The sequence below is a fragment of the Rutilus rutilus genome (genome assembly GCF_951802725.1).
Source record: "Rutilus rutilus genome assembly, chromosome: 20".
In the NCBI taxonomy this organism is placed as follows: domain Eukaryota; kingdom Metazoa; phylum Chordata; class Actinopteri; order Cypriniformes; family Leuciscidae; genus Rutilus; species Rutilus rutilus.
In genome coordinates, this window is record NC_140225.1 from 32,822,338 (window position 1) to 32,846,996 (window position 24,659).

The 24,659-nt window shown below is 37.3% G+C and overlaps 1 protein-coding gene across 1 annotated transcript; it reads left to right on the top strand.

Annotated features, from left to right (window-relative positions):
• The first annotated feature begins 1,748 nt into the window (after positions 1 to 1,748).
• On the top strand, positions 1,749 to 23,447 carry bmp5 (bone morphogenetic protein 5). Its single transcript, XM_084391819.1, has 7 exons — positions 1,749 to 2,652; positions 7,993 to 8,185; positions 15,898 to 16,046; positions 18,512 to 18,709; positions 21,591 to 21,667; positions 21,760 to 21,870; positions 22,889 to 23,447. Exons 1-7 carry the CDS (start codon positions 2,199 to 2,201, stop codon positions 23,036 to 23,038), a joined length of 1,332 nt encoding a protein of 443 aa, XP_084247945.1. The 5' UTR covers positions 1,749 to 2,198; the 3' UTR covers positions 23,039 to 23,447.
• Positions 23,448 to 24,659: the final 1,212 nt, after the last annotated feature.

Genomic DNA, 24,659 nt, shown 5'->3' on the forward strand with positions numbered 1-24,659 from the left:
ATTTCCAGCAGGTATGACACTTATAGTGTCACATAACAGGGTCATAAATGAAACCGAAAAAAACTAAAAGTGAGGAACAAAAATATTCTGTTGGACTCCCATCTATGCCTTGCAATGGATCGATCACTTTTTTAGTAGCATTAAATGTGTTCATGAATAAATTGTCTAGGTAACAGGCAATCTAATCAAATTATTCTGAGATTATGGAGTATTACTGTTAAATGATTACATGAAATAATACGTGACATTCAGCATTAAAGCTAAAACCTTTTTTAGGCCCAGGTCCAGTCCTAGGTGGCGCTGTTGCTCTTTCTAACATTTAGGATGTTCCCTGACAAGACTTTCCTGCTAGGTCTTCATCTGAACTGATATGTAAGTGTCCTCACGGGGAGCTGATATTCATTGGATTTTTACAGTACAGCAGTCAGAAGTTTTGGCTCACTCACTCTTATTTAAGTACAGCAGGCTACGTCATAACAGTGTCAACTCCATCCGGATCCTGGGGCTTTCATCAGGAGCATCCTGGCTCGCTTTCTACACAGTATTGACCCAGGAATACACGATTATATATACTTAGTTACAGGACTTTTCAGAGATGCTTGTAGGTTTCACCATGACTACAACTTCTCTTTGGACTTTAAAAATGACTGACATTAATTTAGTGATCAAATTTAGCACTCTTATGGAAATATGATAATATTTTGTAATTATCATGCCAATGTAAATCTGACAATTTTTCAAATTGCTTGCCATAAATCAACATCTCAGGAAAATGTTCTGGGGTTTCTAATCAAAATATGACTTGCTGTAACAGAACAGGGCATTCATTTCATACATGCAGAGACAGCAGGACTTACAGCATGTTTAATCAGGCATTTTAGAGACACGGAAATAAATGATATATCAATATTCCTATGAGATATTAAATATTATTATGAGAAATGTTGCCAAATCTTACTTCTATTACTTCTTGTATCATTACCCGTTGCCCCAAGAACACATTAATATGCAAATTAGATACAGTATATACATGGGATAACTCATTTATGGGCATTTCATTGGATAAAGTAAAATGGTATATCAGTTAATTCCGTTATATCTTATATAACATGGTTGAGGATCATCTTTATACATTTTATATATACATTTTTTTATCCTAAAACCTTAAAATTGATTGGTGAATGAAAAAATTTTTTTTTAAACCTGTCATTTCATGTCCTGGTGTTCACTACAGTGGACATTGCATAACCAACATATGCTTAACAACATCATCAACAACAAAATAACTCCCCATTTTTTTCTTATGCTCCAATAACATGAAGAAAAAAACTAAATTATTGTCCTTGACTAAATACTCAAAGTAAAAATACAATTTGTAAAGTTTTGTAAAGAAATGAATACGTGGGTATAGGTTATAATCCTATCATAATCCTTCAGTATTAGCTATTAAAGCCAGCGTTTACAAGATGTGAGTTTGCAAACTCGCAGAAGTCTCACAATAGCCCTTGTACAGAGAATATGGCACTGCCATAGCGAACTACTAAGCGCACTCGATAGCTGTGAGCTGGAATATAAGCCACAGACCGAGCAACGCTGAAATAAAGCTGACAGGTGTTTGCCCGCCTGGACTTCTCCTTTGACTAATCACGAAAGGTCTCATATATCAAGTGTCTCTCATTTCACGGTGAGCTTGCATTCATGCCCCAGGTCAACGATGTTTTATATACGACCGCTAGAGGTTGATGCAAAGCCTCCAGAGTGTGGGACGGACTACTGCTTTCAGCACTTCTTCAGGGATGTAGTCTTGTGTTGATGCGCGCTCAACTTCACCAGTTCATGCACTGACTCCCGCGAGTGCGCGCTTCTGTTCACTGGCTGTTCTCAGTAAATGCAAAGGGGAAAAGAAAGAGTCCTTGTAAGTTTTTCTTTCTCTCTCGTATTTGTTTGATGTTTGATTAAATAATTCAACTGAGAATGCAACTGAATGGCATTAGTGAAGATGTTGCCTAACAGTGGCAATAGCCATGACCTGAGGCATCACTTTGAAATCTAAGAAGCAGTTCTTCTAAAACATACGGAGTAAAAGACTTGATTAGGCCAGTAAAGACACTGAAACAAAGTAATTAATGGTGCACCATGGAGAGCGCCATCATCAACCCAGCACTCGCTTGGTGAACGCATCATCCTGAGAGAGAAAGATGAGAGCGCCAACATTTGGACTTCTGTGGAGCTGTCTCGGTTTTCTTCACGGGGTTCAGTGCGGTTTAGGAGACAACCATGTGCATTCGAGCTTTATTTACAGGCGGTTGCGCAACCACGAGCGGCGCGAGATCCAGAGAGAAATCCTCTCCATCCTGGGCTTGCCGCACCGTCCCCGGCCCTTCTCCCCGGGGAAACAAGCGTCGTCGGCACCGCTCTTCATGCTGGACCTGTACAACGCGATGACGACCGACGAGGAGGACGCGATACTCGGGAAGGCGCTCGCGGGGAAACCGCGTAAAAGCGCGTCTGGAGTTCCACTTGGATACTCGCGCGCCGCGCATCAGCCGTACCGCGCGACGCCACTGACCAGTCAGAGCCCGCCGCTGGCCAGCGCGCACGACAACAACTTTCTGAATGACGCGGACATGGTGATGAGTTTTGTCAATCTAGGTAGGTATAGGCTATAGAATTGAGTGTTCCGTAATGCTTATGTTCGATAATGGTAGTATTTGTTTGTACTCACTATCAATTCAAATAGGCTATTTTGGAATTTGGGTTTCACTTGATTTTGATGGTCCCTTTAACACATTCTGTTGACCAACGTTGCACCTACATGTCTACTTACTCTCATTAGAGTATTAGTAGAGTATTAGACTGGTAAGGTTAGTAGAATAAGTTGAATAATGTGCTTGCAAAGTTGGTAGAAAGTCTGTTGAGGACCAACACAAAGAGTTAGCGATATTAGAGAGTCTACTAATACTCTAATGAGAGTTAGTTGACATGTAGTTACTTACAGTCAACAGAATGTTCAAAAGGGACCATCAAAATAAATGTGTTCCTCTGATCTAATCAAAACCGCAGGGAAAATAAAAAATTGAATATGTATCCCCATTGTTTTACTTATTTCGGTAACACTTTATTTTACTGTGTCATTGTTACACTGTTATACATTTATATAACATATAAATTATGCATAATTACATGCAAGTAACCCTAAACCAAACCAAACCCTAATCCTAACCGTACAGTTACTTAATATTACTCATTACTTAAATGTATAATTACACTGCAACCAAGACACATTAAAATAAAGTGTAACCCTCATTTCTATAAGTTTATGCATTTGTCAGAAATGTGAATGTCGTACAATGACACTGCTTGTCACATTATAGAAAAAAAAAGTCAAACAAATTCAAATAAACATTTAGCAGGAGTGCATTTCTACAGCGTTAATGCCAGTCAGAGAATGATCAGATTCATTGCATTTATTTGTTTTATAAATGTGCAGGACTTGTGAAGTTTTGTTTATAACCTTTTTTATAAAAGTAAGGACATTAGGAAATACCAATGTGATGCACATGTTTTAGACAGAAAGGGCCTCACGGTCTCTCAGAGCCCAGAACACGGAGGTTAAACTTAAAATATGTGCTCGTTTACAGAAGGAATGCAATTACAGCCCAGCTCCTGATTTAAAATGCTCATTATTGATAATTGCCAGCTACCGTTTGGTTTGTCGCTGCAGTATTACAGATTTAGTGCTTCACCAAGTTTATAAAATGTAAAATTATAACCTGGTGGACGTAGCAGACACACTGGAGTCTAGGAGTAAACAAACTTCTCAAGTTATGCTAAACAAACAAAGAAACAAACCTTCAGATGATGTCCATTTGCTGGATATTGAAGTGAAAACAGCTTATTAAAAAAAAAAAGCTAGATTGTACAGGAATGAATGCATTATCTGAGTGCAGAGTTAAAAAATAATGCTATAAAATTGCAAACAATATATTACACTTTGATTTCATTTGATTATATTAAAGTGATTGTACATGTATATTAGAATATTCTAGCAAGTTTGTCTTATGTTATTAAACACTTTGGTCCTTGAGATCATCTCTTTCAAAGCTATTAATATCTTGTTTGATCTCAAATATAGTGCCTTCTGGTGATTCCAAAGGATGTTATTGAATGATTTTCTATGAATGTTAAAATAGCAGGTGCTTTTTTTTTTTCCATATTACTGGAATATAGTCCTCCACATTCACCCTGTCCTTGAAATCCCTATAAACTGTATATATATAGGACTGTATGGTTACTGGAAACTCTGAGGCAATTGCAGGTTCTAGAGAGAAAATAAAAATGTGGCTATAAAGAGTGTTATTATATCTGAATACGCTTGCATGCACGGTACCGTAGTGAAACGAGTACGAAGCAAATTACGCACGACGTTTACATGCGGGGTTTGTTAATATCCCGTCGTTAGTAATAACTGCTTTTTGCTGTTATTTGAAGAATGCTGCGATAAGATTGAACTGTATACAACTTCAGTGGCTGTGACCTCTCACCTCACAGTCCATGTAAACTTATCGAGTGACTGTCTGACCTGAGGATAATTTGCCTTAATTACTTCCTGTTGTTAAGCAGAGGAAAGAGCTTGAAGAAAGGCCGCTTTTCCTCTAAATCTGCTAATCTGGTGCCAGTAGCGTCTTTTTTTTTTTCTCTTGCTTTGCAGATCTAATTTACGCCTTAGAAGCTGGTTTTGCCATATTTTTGTTGGTTCTTCCATTGAAGGTAATTTATCCGCAGCATAGAAATTTATTCCCGGATGAATCACAAAAAACGTGAATGAATTAGCTGTTTTTATGGATATGTCAGACAAATACAAAAGGGAGTTGAGTATAAACAGAGTTTTCAGAGTCCCCGTCATCACCTGACCTGCGCTCCGCGTGTCTCCAGTCATCAGCGTCTGCTTTTGAAGCGCTGGAGCTCTTTCCATCTACAGTCAGACTCAAGCGCTAAAAACATTCTGGATGAATTACAGCCAGGGCTTGACACTGACGTGTTAGCTCACCAGCCACTGTGGCTAAAAGTTACCAGCCACTCAGCATTTAAACTGGCCACGATTCTGACATCGATACCATGGGGGAAAACTGCCATTTTAATATTATCTCATAATATTAATCTGCTGTCACTTTAAGACCTGATGCATTATACTGTTTCACATGCGTTTTCTTTCTCAACTGTTTACGTTAAAACCTAGGCTAACTGACTGTGTTTATGTGAATACTCGCCAAGAACGGCATTTTGTCATTATTTTGTGTGTATTCGAATGTTTAAGTGCAATAAGCAGTGAATAATAACTAAATTTAGCACTGAAAGGTGGCTGTATGTGTGCGCACTTTGAATGAGTAAAAGTATGCGCAATACACACAATCCCACGCCAACAATCAAGCCCTGTAACAGCAATCGAGTGAGTGAGTGGAGGCGGGTTTGTGTGTAACTCGCTGTCGGAGAGATGAGAGAGAGAAAGAGCAGCTGGTCTCGCATGTCTATTCTGAGGAAAATGAGTACTGGAAGTGTTTCAGATCTTTCAGTATCGATATGTATAAAAATATATATTTTTTTGTCAACACTACATTGCACTTAGGTTATTATTTCAGATGCATTTTTAAAATAAATTTTATACATTATATATAAAATTCAACCTGCCAAAGTGTAGTAGTAGTGTCTGCGTTACACACCACTGCTGAAATGACGGCAGCCTTGCATTTCAGGACAACATTAGTTGATGTTGTAGTTCATGGGTTTATAAAAACAGCTCGTCTACAGTAGCATGATCAGAAACTACAGCCATAGGAAAGAAAAATGAGAAGAAAAAACCCCCAACTATGAGTAGAGTTTAAGCCTCTGTTCAAAGATAAAAGCTGGATCATTGCCATGCACTCAAAATATACTTTTACTTGATCTCTTGAAATAAACGCACTGAGTTAATGAAAGAATATCTGTCTATTGGCCGGAAAGCACGATATCCCCATCATCCTCTGTTGTTCATTAGCATTCAGGATGCTGGAGTTGAGTCTGGCCAGCTGCTGTAACTGTGGCCTGACCTCTGACCTCTGCGTGTTAAGTAACTGCAGACTTTCACTGTAGATAAACTATCAGAGAGGCCGAGCTGCGCTGTTTCACCGGCACCGCAGCGCAAACACACTTCACACTGCGCTCCACCAGCAGTGCTGTACACCGCATCAGTGCAAGGCTTCAGGCTGCGGATACGTGGAGTCAGTTCCTCTGTGCTGAAGTTCAGGAACAACAACAATCAGTGTTCAGTTTCATCTCTACCAAACTGAGATGTGCATTCATTTTAAAAGTACAGTTTTCAATCAATCAGTTCTGGCATTTAAATAAAATGCCTTTCTGTACTGTATACTGTATACTGTATATACTACTGGTCAAAAGTTTTAGATCGGTAAGATTTTTTAGGTTTTTAAAAGAAGTCTCTTCTGCTCAACAAGGCTGCATTTATTTGATAAACAATAAAAAAACAGTAATATTGTGAAATATTATGACAATTTAAAATGTAATTTATTCCTGTGATCAAAGCTGAATTTTCAGCATCATTACTCCAGTCTTCAGTGTCACATGATCCTTCACAAATCATTCTAATATGATGATTTTATGCTCAAGAAACATTCATTATTATGATCAATGTTTAAAACAGTTGTGTACAATTTTTTTTTTTCAAAATTCTTTGATGAATAGAAAGTTCAAAATAACAGCATTTATTTAAAATAGAATATTTTCTAACATTATAAATGTCTTCACTGTAACTTTTGATCAGTTTAACTCATCCTTGATGAATAAAAGTATTGATTTATTTGATTTCTTTCCCCCAAAAATAAAATAAAAATTCTCACTGACCCCAAACTTCTGAACGGTAGTGTTTAATGTTACAAAAGCTTTAGATTTCAGATAAATGCTGTTCTTTTCAACTTTCTATTCATCATAGCATCATGAAATAAAAATGTAAAAAACTGTTTTCAACATTGATAATCATAAATGAGCATCAAATCCTCATATTAGAGTGATTTGTGAAGGATCATGTGACACTGAAGACTGGAGTAATGATGCTGAAAATTCAGCTTTGATCACAGGAATAAATTACACTTTAAAATATATTCACATAGAAAACATATGATTTATATTATTATAATATTTCACAATATGACTGTTTTTGTTTGTATTTTTAATCAAATAAATGCAGCCTTGGTGAGCAGAAGAGACTTCTTTTAAAAACATTAAAAATCTTACCGATCTAAAGCTTTTGACCGGTAGTGTGTGTATATATATAGTAATCTTGAAAACTGCTGATAATTAGTTACTCATTTGTGACTGGAATGGCAGAGATGCCACAGTGAGACTGAACACTGTATGAGTGGTGCTTCACTGAACGTTCACAGGTCTGATAGCCATCTGGCAGAGCAGTTTCCAGATATATGGAGAAGGCCTTATCTACCAGGCACTTCCTATATATCACAAATATTTTCTCGTTAAGGTTTCTTCCATTTAGGACATGTTTAAGAGGTAGCACTACATTTCTGACAGTGATAACCTCTCACCCACATGGGATTGTCTGCAGATTAGAAATGAGAATCTTGGGAGGTCAGAAAACTTGTGATACATTGTTCACAAAAACATGGAATTTGTGTCTTGTCAGCTTCTCTCCGCTCAGGCAGAGTGCTATTAGCGACGGCCTGTTTTTCTTCCCTGACAGCTCATTCATCACGAACACAGGGAAAGGCCTGTACTGCTGCTACCTGTGCTCAGATGCCTGCTTTAATGGACTGGATATTGCTTTTGTTGGTCGTCCAAATGTTTGGACTAGGCGTGGAATGTTGACCATTTTGATGAATGACTTCTTAAAGAAAGCAGCTCTCGACGCTTAACGTGTGTGATAGTCCTACAGTGCGAAAGCAATGTGCAGCTTCTCATTGTGCGCTTTGTGTTTCCGTGCAGTGGAGAGGGATAAGGACTTCTCCCATCACAGACGACACTACAGGGAGTTTCGCTTCGACCTGACTCAGATTCCCGAAGGTGAGGCGGTGACCGCGGCCGAGTTCAGGATTTATAAGGATCAAAGTCCCGTCAGATATGAGAACATCACACTCAAGGTCACCATATACCAAGTCATCAAAGAATATCCAAACAGGTGAGACCTTTCCACATTTTACACTGTACTCTTCAAAAGTCAGAGCATTCAAAGGTTTCGCATATGATCCTGTTCCTAGAATGAGTTTTGTTGAATGCCTGGATTTCTTTACAGAACTAAATTAAAATAGATAATTGTGTGCATTTACACCTACGGTCGTGCACTTTGGGCTTTTTAAGGAGCCGATTCAGAACAATAGCATTCGGCACAGATTTTGCCCTCCTTTTAGCTATAAATAATTCATTCTCAGGGAATTTCCCACAACATTTATTCAAACTGTCTGGATGAGTAGTGAAGAAAAGCTGCAAATCTTCAGATCTGTTTAAAAAGCATCCCAGAGTGAACCTCGTGAGCTAGAAAATAGGCAAAGAGTGGCTATGAAGCAGCTCGAACAGTTTGTTTCTGTCAGATCTGTGTTTGTATTGTCTTTGTTTCCTATGTTCCCGTCATAGTAACATTGTTTGATTGATTAGCCCCACCTGTCTCTTGTTTTCTCCCTCAGTTAACTTGTGTGTATATATAGTCCTCTGTTTGAGTTGTTCTTTGTCCGTTCATGTCGCTGTTTTAGTTGCTTTGCTTTTCTCTTGAGTTGGTTCTTTGGTTGGTTTTCTTTTTCTCTCTTTTTCTCTCTTTTTCTCTCTCTTAAAGTTGTGAAATAAAGTGACTGCTGCAAATAGATCCTGCAACTACTCTCATCTCAGCAACCGACCTGTGTCAGCTTCATTGTTTTTATTACTTTATTGTTATTCTAAAATGTAGAAAATTGTAAAAATAAAGAATTAGACGTGTATTTTGACAGGTGGTGTGGAATGGTCAAAGAATGATCATGTTGCAAGCGCTGTAAAAATAATCCGCCTATATTTTCACACTCCAACTATGAAATAGATTATAATGTTCAAAAGTTTGGTGTTGGTAAGATTTTGGTTTTTGAAAAAAGTGTCTTGTGCTCCATAAAAACATTAGTGTTGTGAAATATTATTAAATTTGAACTGTTTTCTATTAGAAATAAATAAATACCATTTATTTCTTTTTAGCAGCCATTAACAGTTGTGCCGCTTAATAGTTTCGTTCAAAAATGTAGAAATATAACATCGGAAATGTCTTTACTGTCACTCTAGATTTAACAATTGAACATGTCCTTGCTGGAAGAAAAGATAAATTTCATGTAAAACTGTAGTGTAGCATGGAGTACCAAAACTGGAATAGCTACCCAGGTGAATGAGCAAACTCTGTTTTTTATTAATGTTTACAACTTTTATATTATATTATAAGCTCATGTGTATTCTTTAGATCTATTTGTGAAACTATATACATTATAAACCTATTTGTTTGATGCACTTGCATTGATATAGTCAGATTTGTTCTTTCTGCTGCCGTCTCAAACCTTCGCTGCAGCAACAGTGTTTATTCCTGCTTTGTAAATGCATTTGATTTCATGACATTTTTTCATAATGATCTCTTAATCTTCAGCAGAGAAGTGAATGAGAAGTGACTGATGCGTGCGATTGGCTGTTTGTCGCACGTGTCACACTTTCAGGCGCACACGCTTCAAACTCTGTGTTTAACTTGAGTTGACAGAGAACGTTTATACCGAGCGTTGTGAGCCCGTTGAACCTGATCTAAACCAGGCTGGATTTATATGGATTTGTCAACTCTAAACCCACTCTGAAACTCAGAGTTTGTTCAACTAGCTTCATGCAACAGGCCTCAGGTCTGAAATCGTCCCTAAACTTTTGACCAAGCGAGACTTTCATTAAATGATGGAGAAACGTTATCAGAAAAAAAGACACTTTTAATGGCACATTTATTTATGAACTGAATCCAAACGACACTAAACTAACTGGAATATGTTCTGTGAATCTCAGAGGATTTGTAAACATTTGTCTTTAAATGTCATAAAAGGAAATACATGCATATAAAATGAATCATGCCTGATGCATACTAATGAGATGAGATGTTAATAAAACACGTTTAAAGCTGAACAAAGCATCAGCGGCTGTTTTTACCATAGAGTGACACGCTGAGTTTACATGAAACCTGACTTCCAATTAAACCTGTAGGAAAGTCTCTTAAAGCTGGTCTGGGAAACACTTTAGGCAGGAAATCAAGCGGAAAATAAAAGCACATCCTGTTTACACGAGTGAGTCTGGAGTCTGTCTGGAGGTTTAAACCGCATGCGTTAAGACTGTCATCTGTCACCATTGAAAAGCTGACAATATACGCACTGCCTTGGATTATCATGCATCATGCAGTTTCAGAACATATGTGGAGGAAGTTTAATACATTTGGCAGATATTAATATAGCATATTTTGGAACGTGTAACATTATTCAGGAACACAATGCTTTTACAACTACTGTTGGCTATCATATTTAACTACAGGATCTATTAATATGTAACTATGCAGCTGAATGGAAAACATCCAGATGCCAGACGAGTATCTTTATCATTCTGAGTATTCCTCAAAGAAGATTTACTTTATGGAGTTTTAAAACCAAGGATTGGGGCGGATCTCGTTCATCTGATCCTGTCAATCATTACAGAAGAGTATATAAACAGCTGCGCTGCTCATCCATGATGATTCTTCCACATCTTCCCTCCATCGGCCCGTCTCCTGCCTTAAACCCTGCAGCTCTGTTGTGTACAGCCAGTTCTGTTCATCTTTATCAGACTCGAGTGTTCAGTGTTCAGCTCTAAAATATGAGTATATTGACTAAATATTGCTCACCCTCTACAAAATATCCATTAATCATAAACAATTGACATGGAAATGTATTGTTTATTGTAAAAGGTGTGTAACACTTTACCATAAGATTCCATTTGTTTACAGTTAAAATATACTAATAATGTATATTTATCAATCTTAATGTTAATTGCAACATTTATATTTAATACGTTATTAAAAACAAAAGTTTTATTTGCTTGTTTTATTATAGCTTTGATGATATAGTCCGGTCAAGTCTCCAACTTGAGCGCTCTAGTTTGGACAACTTTATCATACTCGAGAGTATTATATGAACTTTAGAAATATCATGAAGAAAAGTTTTGCACGATTTAGTTTCAGATCATAGCTCTAAAATATTATGTTTTATAATAATTTAATAATTATCCATTAATCATAAACATTTGTCATGCAAATTCATTGTTCAAAAACACTTTACCCTAAGATTCTATTTGTTAACATTATTTAAAATATACTAACAATACAAATACTTCTAAAGCATTTATTAATCTTTGTTAATGTTAATTGCAAAATTGACTAATACATTATTCAAATCAACAGTTTTATTTGCTAATATTATTTAATGGAGCGAATGTAAACTAAAAATGAACAGTTGTATTTTTATTAACTAACATTAACAAAGATTAATAAAAACTGTAACAAATGTATTGCTCATTGTTAATGTTAGTGCATTAAATAATGTTAATGAATGGAACCTTTTTGCAAAGTTTTAACAATTATATTATAGACATTTAAAATGCACTGTACAATAGTGCAATAGTGCGATTTCTACCTGATTTAACCCATTAAAATGAATTTGCTATAAATGAACTTTTTCCCCATCGTTGATGGAGTTTTCAGGCTGTTTTCACTGTTATACGGTTAAAGAAGAAGCAGAAACAAGCGATGGAAGCATTGCTGACGCCCAAGTAAAAAACGCCATCATCCAACATTCAACAGCATATAAATCAAATCTGACTACCGTTACTGAATGAAATGTTGAACCCATGAAGAGGAAACGACTGTGAAGTGTTGGGGGTGTTGATGGACTCGATCTACTCCATCTGTGTTTGATCATACTTCTGAATCCCATCCATACGAAGTCTTTGACAACAAAATCAAATGTTCAAAATGTTGCTTTTTTTACTGAATCTTCCCCACATTCAAGTGTTGATAAAAAAGAATGCATTAGAATTTAAAAGCAGAAACTCTGTTCTTTCTCTTGATAAATTGTATGTTCAGCTAATCATACACTAAAATATTCTGGGGGCCATGAAAGGTTTGTGAAAATGATTTTAAAAAATTGGCGCTGGCGGGGAAAGAGTTAATGTATATATAGTTTGTATCAGTGATCAGTTTTTGACTTGAATAAAACCAGTTCATTTAGATTTTTTTTTTTTTTTAGGTCACCACTCTTTTCCAGTGTTGCATTGCTCGTGTCAATGTGGCTCAATAAGGTTTGAGTTAGAATAGTAACTCGAGTCCTTCTCGACATCTAAAGCATGGGAGATCAAACCTGAGCAGTTAATGCAGACGAGGAAGATTGCACAGCCATTGTGGAATGATGTATGGGAACAGTTTTCCTAAGAAAACTACCCCAGCTTCGCTGATTTTCCAGGATATAGCCAGCTGGGCTCAACTAAAAGTCCATGACATCAGGTCAGCTTTGTTCCGTGACGTTTAGACCACCTCAAAATGTTCGCCCACCCGAACCAAAGCAAACCTGTTCTTCCTCAGTCTCACCAGATAGGCTCGCTGGTAATGGCCATGGATAAAGCTTTCCATTAACAGCTCATTTGCAAGTTCCAGCACTTATGCAAGTCTTGAAAGTCCATCAGTTATCACTCCTTGCATATCTCGACAGCTTGTCAGAGCGCTTGCACCCCAGACGGGGCCATCTGGCCCTAATAGACTTCCAGCGCTTCCTAAAAGTGAGTCTGTGCCCACCTGCCTCTTCACGGCTCTAATGGTCCTCTAATCTAGATTGAGACCCGTGACTTATCTTGAGTCATACACGGGCACCTCATAGACGGGAGCATGAATGAATGCAGCTGAGACATTAAAGTGGAGATACGGCTCTCCTGGGGCAATGAAACAAGGGTTTAAAATGGATCCCGCCATCAGAAGCACTGGACCTCATGACTGCGTTTATGAGGCATCCGTGTCCGACAGCTTCTCACATTCCCTTCTGGATTTTCCTGTGATTAATGGAATTTAGTGTTTCACAGTTTAGCACCCACTTCATACAGCCTGCCAAAGCGTGCCCACTGCGAGTGTTAATGGCACGGTGGTAAACGACACCTTTACAAAACGATACTGTGGAGGTACCGTGATACCGTAATGGGATTGGGAATAGAGAACCAATTCTTATTCAGATCTGGTTCAGTTCAGTGCTGTGATGCGACTGTATCTACAAGCTTAATGGAAAGGAAAATCTGAATTTAACGCAATGAATAGATATGCACATGTTTCTGTTGCATTGTCCTCACTGGTTGTGTGCAGTTCGATGTAATCCAGGTCACATGACTGAATGACATTTTAACCCGTGTGAATCAGTCTAGTGACTCACTCGCTGGCTGAATCTGTGGGAGCGATTCTTGACTTTTTCACTGAACCGCAACTCATTACTTTTGTCATGTGTGATGTTCAACCGAAGGCTCTTAAGGCTTAAATCAGTGTAATCGAGCGCAACAGTCGGGTTCTGGAGGAAAAAACTCACTTTTTATTAACCTTTAAAGACAGCCTTATCGTGAGCTACGAAGTTGTTACTCAATAGTATTTGCTGCAGTTGAAGCCGTCAGCCCACATTATTTCAACTTAGTTTTAAAATAACGTTTAAATATTGTTTAACAGCAGAATTTGTATAAGAAAACACATTACCAATGAAGCTATACAGACAGTTCAACCAATCAGAGTCGAAACAAGAAAAACGTGCCAACATAGCTTGTTAGCTCCGCCCACTCCATGTACCACAATCAGGTCTTCCTACTCTCTCAAAATACTTAAATATTTGATAATATATGCATATTTGGTAAAAACTTAAATACACTGGGAAAAAAACAAGAAGTAAAATTCACTTCATTTTTCTTTTGAAAGATTTTGCACGCATATTGTTAAAGTAAATTTCACTTATGTAATTAAGTAAAATCTACTTTAAGTTAAGTAAAATTAACAAAAGAAATTAAGTAACTTTAACTTGGCCTGTTAAACTTTGTTGAGTAATTTCTACTTAGTTGAAGTTTACTCTGCAATCCTGGAACACCAGTCTCAGAAAGTTGAGAGTAGGTTTTAATTTTATAACGATGATATTTTCGCTTTCATTTCTACAAGCTTAAACTGAGTACTAATATAGAATTTACTTTGCATTTTTAAACTCTTACCTGAACTAACTTATTCAGGTAATGTTGTAAATTTTGTTTTATTGATGATTAAATATATCCATAGTTGTAGATGGAAATAATGTAAGTCCTCCTTTTATATATTTCTTTGTGATTTTGTTAAACTTTTTCAGAGCTTCAAATGCTTAAGAAAAAAAAGAACATAATAGAAAGTCTGAAACTTTATATTTCTCTTTGTCAAAATATTTATTATTTTAGTATTTTTTCCTTTGATGTCTATCGGCTACCTGTTTGTCTTTATCCTTGCTCCTTGTGTGTGTTCTTTCCTTTCCTTTCCTTTCCTTTCCTTTCCTTTCCTTTCCTTTCCTTTCCTTTCCTTTCCTTTCCTTTCCTTTCCTTTCCTTTCCTTTCCTTTCCTTTCCTTTCCTTTCCTTTCCTTTCCTTTCCTTTCCTTTCCTTCTCAAATTCGAACTCTGTGAGTTTGTCTCAATGGAAGTGTCTTATATTGTTGGTTGTTCCCTGTCTTATGTACATTTTTCCATAAAAATAAATAAAAATAAACGTATTCATATATATATATATATATATATATACACTATACACACATGGGATTGTAGTTCTTCCCCTCACTAAAGCTGGTCAGTTCACAATCTTGTATTTTTGTCTGATTTTCAAAAACTGTTTTGCTTCAAATCAAAGTTAGTAATGTTTTGATTCTGCTCGTCGCTGATTGGCTCGGTTCATGGCTTATAACAAAGACCTTTTTGAAATCCCTTTGGGAGAAATGAGTGGAAAAATAATTACTTTCGGAACCAGCGTCGCTGAAAAACGACATTTAGAACAAGGTTTTTGACATAACAGATGGTGCTTTAATAAATGAAATACAGAAAAAACTACCATTGTTTTGGTTTAGAATATTTGGTTGAGGACAAATGAATATGGCTTGGGTTTTGCTCTTACTAAAGTATGCAAAGAATCATCAGTGGAATCTAAATGTTATCAGATGGTCGCATCACGGCACTTTGATGGAACTGAATGATTTACCATTAGCCATGGTACTCCAAGGTACTTCAAAGGATACCATGGTACTTTTTTGGAAAGTTTTGATAACATCTGTTAAAATCTGTTTTTACATTTCTCTGTAGACACACAGAGAGTCTGCTTTGTGTCAGTTGTGTTCAGTCGCTCATGCTGAAGTTAAAAAGAGAACGAGAACACTGAGATGTCACAGCTAGGAGACTGTGGTGTGGCGCTCGCCCTCACTGAGGCATGCTGGGACATGACACCGTCTCTGATCATTTCTCTGTCTGTGAGATCAGGGCCGCTGTCTCACTGTGTGGCCCATGTGCTGTTTTAGTAGAACATCAGTTAAGTAGATGAACAGGAATGGCTTGTTGACAAAACTGTGGTCGAGATGAAAAGGAGGAGTTGAGAGAGAACTAGGTTGCACACATTTCAATATTTGTTTTTGTATGGTATAATCAACACTGCTAATTAACATGCAGAATGACTGCAATTAGCAAAATCCAACTCATTCGTCTCGGATTTTAAACATGTCATCACTGTTTAACATTTATCTATTTGCGTGGGAGAGTGAAATATTATATTCGAAAATGTAATGTAAATCACAGTGCATTCTTATTGTGTCATTAGGGACTCTGAAACATTTCTCTTGGACTGGAAAAAGGTTCGAGCCACTGATGGGGGGTGGCTGGTGTTTGACATCACGGCCACCAGTAACCACTGGCTCCTGAACCCTCAGCAGAACATGGGCCTTCAGCTCTGCGTGGAGACCACTGACGGTAAGACCTTCACAGCAGACCCACGGTTTACACGAGGGTGGAGACACTCCACACATTACACTGGAGAAATCTCTGACGGAGATCAGACACGGTTCATACAGACACTGTAGAGTCAAAATCCAGGACTTTCAAGCACTACTTTTTTTTTTTTTTTAAGGACTACAATCAGAGATCTCATTTATCGAACAGTATCTTTCTTTATTATCTTTACATTCTAAAAAAGGCAAATAGATAAATAAAAATAATCTAATAAAACAAAATGGTACAAATAAAGTGCAGCACATGCAGTGACTGTGGAAACTTTAACCATTGAAAGGATACTATGACAAAGCTTTCCTTATTCAAACTGATTTTTTCTCCCATGAATATATGATCGAATTGAGGCAGTTCTGAAGGCGAAAGGGGGTCAAACACAGTATTAGTATGGTGTTCCTAATAATCCTTTAGGTGAGTGTATGATCGAATTGAAGAATAAAAGCTGTGTCATATAGTTGTCATATATTTCTAAGAGTAATATCACGCTCATAGCTGTGCAAAATGCCTTTATATCTATATCAGACAGACTGCAGCTTTAATTGTGTGTGAAAAGATTGTATTATCAATAAAATGACAAATAAATTTCCCATATATATAATTCAAGCACTTTTCAAGTACTTCTTCATAAAAATGACTGTTTTTCAACTGACAAGTCAAATTCAAATACTTTAAGCACCTTGTACGAACTCTGTTTAGACGAATAGAAATGCTCATGAAATTGTCACATGGTCAAAGTGTTGCAAACAAAGTTACAATAATCCCAATTTGTGAACTAGTCATACATATTTTTTTATATAGTGCTTTATACAATACAGATTGTTTCAAAGCAGCTTCACAGTAACAAACAGGTAAAGAACAGAATCAATGATGCAAGCTTCATCAAATATGGGCCATATTTACTTTTCCGCTGTAAAGCAGCTCTTAAAGGACAATAGTGTCATTATTCATCTCGAGTCAATTCAATTCAGTTTAATAATTCAGTGTCGATGTTGCAAAATTCGTCAAATATGAAACAAATTTGATGTACTTATAAAGCAGCTCTATAGAAGACAATATACAGTCATCATCTAGCTCAATTCAGTTCAAGTTTTTGTGTGAGGAAGTACGGAGCCCCTGAAGGGACATGGTGATGGGGGGAAAATGAGAGGGGATTCACTCTTTTGGATTCTCTCGCAAATGTTCTGAGTGCGAATGCAAACGATTTTGCGAGGGAATGCAAAAGCATTGAAACTATGGTTACACTTTATTTTAAGGTGACGTAGTTACATTGTACTTACAGTTAGGGCTTGGTTTAGGGTTAGTTACTGGTAATTATGCATCATTTACTATTATGACTATAGTAAGTACATGTAGAAACTTCACCTTAAAATGAAGTGTTACTGGAAATACAGCTCTCGACCTGTGGCAAGAAACATAGTTTGTGACATGTGGACTTGAATGGATCATGATCTTGGCCATAATGAGCAAGCTAACATGCAGTTCCATATATAAACTTCATTCTACGTCCTTTAAGTTGTCAAGAGAATTAAAATGCCTTTTATGAAGAGTTAAACCTCCAACTGAATCAAACATCTGGAAATAAAGCAAAACAACAAAGATCAAAAGTAATGAAGTTGTCCTCAGAAGCCATGTTCGTTATTTACAGCAATAATCTGACATGAATTAAATCTCAAAGCGGTTATTTAACGGTTGTAATTAGTCATTAAGGACAGTTCTATATTGTTGAAACAGTGTGGTTCGATTGACGGATGTGCAATAAAGTTAATACGGTTTCGAGACTAGCCAGTTGATTTCTCCAACGATGAATTATACTACAGGGAGTTACATAATTGTACGAGAAACGCGAACTGTGAATGTGGGATGTGTTTCGCATTTAGTGGTACTTTACAATGGATATCTGCCAGGTTAATGCTACTCTGTGCTACTCATTTGTTGGGGAATTTATTGAATAATAACCATCACTGGTCACTTTAATAGCGCTGTCATATTTTAGTGTTCTTTCCTGCAAACGGCACTTTGTTGTTTTCAATTATTGTTGCATTCCCTTTTTACTGGAAATAAAGACCATGAAATGCAGCTGGTTTAACTTTCATTCACATAGTCATTATATTAGCTTCAAAACAGACAGGTTTACCAATGTGAGTCTTCACAGAAGTATCATCTTTGAGTCACGACTACACCCAGTTTTTCCTCTTTCTTAAATGGGAACCTGATGCCGTGAAGTTGTCAGCTTTTTAGGATCAGTTTCAGTCCTCTCCCTCTCGCTTTGACATTCAGACAATCACTACAGCATCTGTGCGGACCATAGAAAATGTCATACATAGTTGTGGTGATTTAGCCACCCAGGACGAGGTTTTCGTGGCTTAATCATGGCTGCTTGTCTAACGTTGATCTCTGTAATCGGATGCATGCATCTGTTGGGTTTTCAGGTAGAAGCATCAACATGAAATCTGCTGGCATCATCGGAAGGAACGGACCTCAGTCCAAACAGCCGTTCCTGGTCGCTTTTTTCAAAGCCAGCGAGGTTCTGCTTCGTTCTGTAAGAGCAGCAGGAGGCAAGAGGAAGAGTCACAACAGAAACAAAAGCAAAGCACAACCGAAATCTTCACCAGCTCTTAAAAGTGGAGGTACAGTGCCGTTTTTCCAAAATTAAAAACATTCAGAGTTGCCCCTTAAAGTTGCTGTAAGCAATGTTAGCCATTTCTCTAACTTCCACCAAACAAACCAGCTAAAGTTCACTCACTTACGTCTGACACAAAAAACTGGAAAGCAGTTTTTCGATCTCACAACCTCTCGTCTGATTGTTAGCTTTACCCAAGGAAGAGCAAGTAAGGTTAATACGATAACACTTTATTTTACAGTTCTGTTCAGCATATACGTGCTTATTGTACTTATGTATTTATTATAGTACAATAACTGGGTAATAACTAAGTACTAACCCTGAACCTACCCCTAAACGCATGTAGTCACTTTATATTTCCCATTGCTTTCTTAGGTAAGGACTAGGGGTTGCACAGACTAGTCAACATGTCACATGACGCATTAAGCTTGACGTCGACTAGTCGCTGATCATGTGGTTTTCACACTAATAACACAGTTGCCCTGCAGAAGACCTTCAGACTGTTCTGACTTAGCGTGCTATATCTTTCTAACTGACCGGAGTTAGATTTTTGTATAAATTACGATCACAAATCCCATTGATTTGAATTGAAGAAATCTTTGAAGTCCACTCTAACATCCGTTTCCATCAGTTAAAATGACAAATAAAAGTATACTCCGAGAGCGCTCCACTTGTTGTGTTTGTTTATACCAAATGGATACTCAGTATTGATCAGGTGAATGCACCTTTTAAACAGTTTATTCTTAGAAACTGAAACGTTCCAGCATATATTGCTTTCTGATTTCGAACTAAAACCCACAGCTTCACCATTAGAGGCGCTGTGTACAGACAGCTAGGATTCATTCACACAGACAATCACTCTCTCACTAACGCCTTCAAATCTTACTGTGCTACTTTATCTGTATCTGAGTTAGAATGAGCAGAAATCTGTGAGAAATATAATGACCCATAGACAAAATAACTGAAAAATAAGGAGCAATAGCAATAGCGTTTGGCGACCCGAATTTGAGTCTCGGCTCGAGGTTCAGGTTACCCAAGTCAACATTACGTTTGTTCACAAACTTTAGCATCTAGTTGTGGCATGTTGCAAAGCATTCCCATCTCTTATGTTTTTATTAATGACGTCATTAGTGATTAGTCGATATCGACTCGACTGAAAGTCGAATTTAAAAAATCTGGGGTCGTGCAACTCCTAGTAAGGACACTGGATGTTTACGTACTGTAAAATAAAGTGCAATGCAATGATCACTGGATTTTCTAAATTTGTCAGGATAGTGGCATTAAACAAACATCAATTCAGCTAGAAATAACATTGTTTTTTTGAGTTGTCTGTGAAACAATCTGTGTTATTTCTGGATGAACAGATATTCTGATCAAAACATCTACATACAAACTGAAGGGCCACTGTCCTGCAGAGTTTAGCTCCAACCCTAATCAAACACACCTGATCCAGCTAATCAATGTCTTCAGTATTAAACTTCAGGTGTTTTGGAGCTGGTTGGAGCTTCTGTACACTGTGCAGGACAGTTGCCCTCCAGGAGCGGAGTTTAACACGTGTTTTCTCAGTGAATGTGATTTCACCAAGTTCAACATGTTCCTGGATCAACATCTTTGTTGATCCTGGAACAACTTTCCAGTCAACCACATTTTTAAAGGATAAGGATAAGGATGAGAAACAAGTTTACATGTCAAGTTTAGGCCTACAACCAGGGTTCTACATCAGTGTTATTCACTTATCATTTTCCTTTTTTTTTTTTTTTTTTTGTGCTTTCTGTATAACTTGTGGAGAATTTTGCACCATTATTTAAGTTATTTTTCCACATCAGTTGAATATAATGCTATCAAGTGTTTCAGATACAACATGGTAAAATACATTACTTGTGTCAGTCACAAGTATGGTTATTGTTTCTAACTGGGCAGTGCTTGGCCTGAATAAGCTGCAATGTGGAAAAAGTCAGCAAACCAAAATGCTCAAAATGACTGACAGGCCTCAATGTCTTCTGAATGCAGCTGGTTAGCGTCTCTTAACATTTTTTATCATTTAAATGGACAATGACTGCCCCAAAATCAGCTACTGTACAGAGCTAAATTTCATCTGCTGTCCCAGGATGGAAAAGAGGGAAAATGTGGCATAGTTAAAACATTCATCGATAAACAACATACATACAATTTAAAACATCACACCTAATTAAAAAAAAATACAATCCTAGTAATAATAATGCAATTACAAGTAAGTTGCACTATGATGAAATTACATCTGAAAGACAATTAAAAAGTGCTCAACAATACAACAGGTCACTAGAATGCAATTAAATAATTCCATGTTTTGGCTCATCTTTAGCCATATTTTCAGATGCAACACACTGTGCAAAAGTGGGACACTTTCTATTGTTAGTTGGAAGCGTGTTCCAGATATCGGTGAAAACTCAATGACCAAAGCTTGTGGCTCTACATTGCACCTCACAATCTTGAAGAAGCTCTACAGTATCAGCCCACTGTCAATTTGTTTGCCATTTACAAAGCTAAGGCCTTAGGGTTCAGTGACATCTGTGATTTTTGAGTGAAACTTTCTGCAAACTATTCTATAAAAAGAAAATCACCTACTGCATCTTTATTTTGCATTTAATAAGTAGCAGTTGTCAACATTTCTGTCCTTCATAGATGAGTCACTTGAAGAATGCATGTTGAGCTTACCTGATGTTTTCTGAATGCAGGGCTCTTTAATGCCATCAAATCACTGAGTATTTACTGCATTTAGAGTCTATATACAAAGACGTCCTGCCAGCTGCAAACATAGAGCACATTGAGCCCACACACACTCCTAGACTAAACAACACGACTACTTCAGTGTTTGAAGGCTCAACGTCCGTTTTGTTGCTGTTATCTAGATCAGAACACCAGTGAACAGAGGCAAGCCTGCAAGAAGCATGAACTTTACGTGAGCTTCCGCGACTTAGGATGGCAGGTAAGCGCATGTGGCGACTCGCTAGACATCAGTTACAGGACTGATTACTCCATTCAGCCAGAACATACATCACTGTCTCTGTCTCGTTTCAGGATTGGATTATTGCTCCTGAGGGCTACGCAGCCTTTTATTGTGATGGAGAATGTTCTTTTCCACTGAACGCACATATGAACGCGACAAACCATGCGATTGTGCAGACCTTGGTAAGTGTCCATTGTTTCAGCCAGCGCCAACATTTCTGATCATGGCCCCCAGAATGTTTTGTTGTTGGAATATCTGAACGTGCAATATGTCAAAAGAAAGAACAGACCCTCTGCTTTAAAATGAGTTTTTATCCTAGCGTCATTCATTCTTTTTTATCAACACTTGAATGTGGGGAATTTTGAGCAAAAAACCTAAGAAAATCGCATTTTTGTTAAAGACTACATCTGAATCGAATTCAGAACGATGATCAAAACACAGATGAAGTAGATCAGGTCCATCAACACCCCAAAGCTTGACAGTCCTAAAGCTCGTCCTTGATTTAAACACTGTTTAATGTTGATGATCGCGTTACACGCCTTACACATGCTATAACAGTGAAAACACTGAAAGCCGGAAAATTCCGTCAATGGCGAGGAAGGAGTTCATATTTCTAGAATTGAAAAATGAGCCACAGATTTGTGCAAATGAATGCATATAAGTCTTAAAGGTAACACTTTACAATAAGGTCCCACTAAATAATGTTGGTTAATACATGAACTGACTGTCACGTCGTAGGCAAGGAAAGAGGAGCAGAGGATCTAAATTGCAGCAGATTTTAATTATTTACAAAAACAAAGGCACACCAGAAGGCAAAAATCAGCTAACAGCTTCACACATGTAAAGACAATACAGGACCAAGAGAAGAATCAAACTGAGGGCTTAAATACAGGCCTAAATGACGAACCAAACAAGACTCAGGTAAACATAATCAACTAACCAATGAGTAACCATAGAAACCAGCAACGGGAACAGAATCTAAACACAAGGAAAGATGGGAACCACACGAAGAACGTAACCGTTACACTAACATTACATTACAATGAGCAATACATTTGTTCCAGTATTTACTGGTCTTTGTTAGCTTTAGTTTTATTGTCAAGTTTGAAGGATATTTTTGTTTAACCATTTTTTGTCCAGTCAAAACCCACCGGTTTTCGTCCAACATATCATAGATTTCTTTCATTTTCCCCATCACAGGTCCATCTAATGTTTCCTGATAATGTGCCAAAGCCTTGCTGCGCACCAACCAAACTGAATGCCATATCAGTGCTGTATTTTGATGACAGCTCAAATGTAATTCTGAAAAAGTACAGGAATATGGTGGTGAGGTCCTGTGGATGTCATTGAGGCCAGAGGAGCGTCTGTGTCATATTGCTGGAATAAATAACATATCAGAAGAAATAGTTTTTGACATTTGATGTACAGTATTATGTATATATTAGCTCACAATTCCTCTTATTTATTTGGCTTTGTTTTGTAATAACTTTTTAAGTGTGTGATGTAGTTAAAAGTTACCACTCTTACCACAGATCCATCGCTGATTGCTCTTTCTCTGAGAAGATGTTAATGAGTTAGACCAGTTAGAGAGAGTCGTAGACTAGAGGATCAAATATAATTTCCTTTCTTTCGATCACATGTCATAAATTCATAAGCAACCACTCCAAAAACAGAACTGCTGCTATTTTACAAAAGACATGTAAAGGCCTTAAACCCTAATCACCCATTTTCTTGGGTGAACAGCCATATTGGATTTAGCAAAAATAAATAAATAAACAATAATTCTTTGTTAATAAAATGAGTGTAGTGTTGTTGTAAAAGCACTGAGTATGTCTACACATATTTCCTCAAATAGCCCAAAGTATTGCAGCCCACATCTGCTGATTTATATTAGTTTGCTTTAGATATCAGTGCGTGGATATGCAAAATTAAGGATTTCTGAGCAAACATTCTTCCTCCTTATATACCTGTATTAGTACTCTGAGTAATATATATATTTTTTGGAAAATATTGCATTTATTATTTTAGAATCATGTTTGTATGTCATTAAATCTATTTTCAAATATATTTTTCCGTGTCTTTCTCTACCACAGTGGACTCATCATGTTTGTTGCAGGATTTACATGAATTAGCTAAAAAACGTAATTATTGACCTTTTTTTTTTTTTTACTCCATTACTGCATTTGGGCTCACTGAGTAAAAAAAATAAACAGTTCATTTTGACTTTTTATCTTACAATTCTGACTTTTTTTTCTCACAATTGCGAGTTTATATCGCGCAATTCTGACTTTATATCTCACGATTGCATGAAAAAAAGTCAGAATTTTTTTTTATTCTGTGGCGGATTAATTTAGACAGATGTTTGCATGCAAATCTATCACAAAGATTTTTATGAAGTAGATTTTTTTGCTGAATGCCAGAAAACTGAATGACTGTATTTGACTTAATTCAAAGCAGTGGTCAGGGTTATGCGGTCCCGATCTAAAAAGAGTGTTGACGTCCCATGAATAGCGGAGGCCACCTGCTAACCTCACTTCTAGCGGTGTGGATGATTTGCATTCCTGCGGCCTGCTGCCCTGCACGGTTACTCCCGCTGCTTCACAATCCCATCTACTGTTTAATATCATGGATTCCGTCCAATTCCACTAAATGTCTTCCTTTCTACAACAGCAGGCCCAGTATGAATGCTGCTATTTTAGGGAATCCTGTGCCAGTGAGCAGGCTCTCTTAGTATAAGCCCTGTGGCCACATGAAAGGGGAAAGAGATGGATTTACTGTCCCGTTTCCCTGCAGAGAGCAGCACACGAATGCACACAATTGATCAGACTGGGGCTCTTCAGGTTTTGCACACTGATCTTCACGCTCGACCTAAATAACAACGTTTACGTGATTAATATCAGACTGGTTTGTATACTTTCAGTCATGAATCTCTAACCTAGCACTGATTGTTTCCTCTGTTGCCGTGGATTAG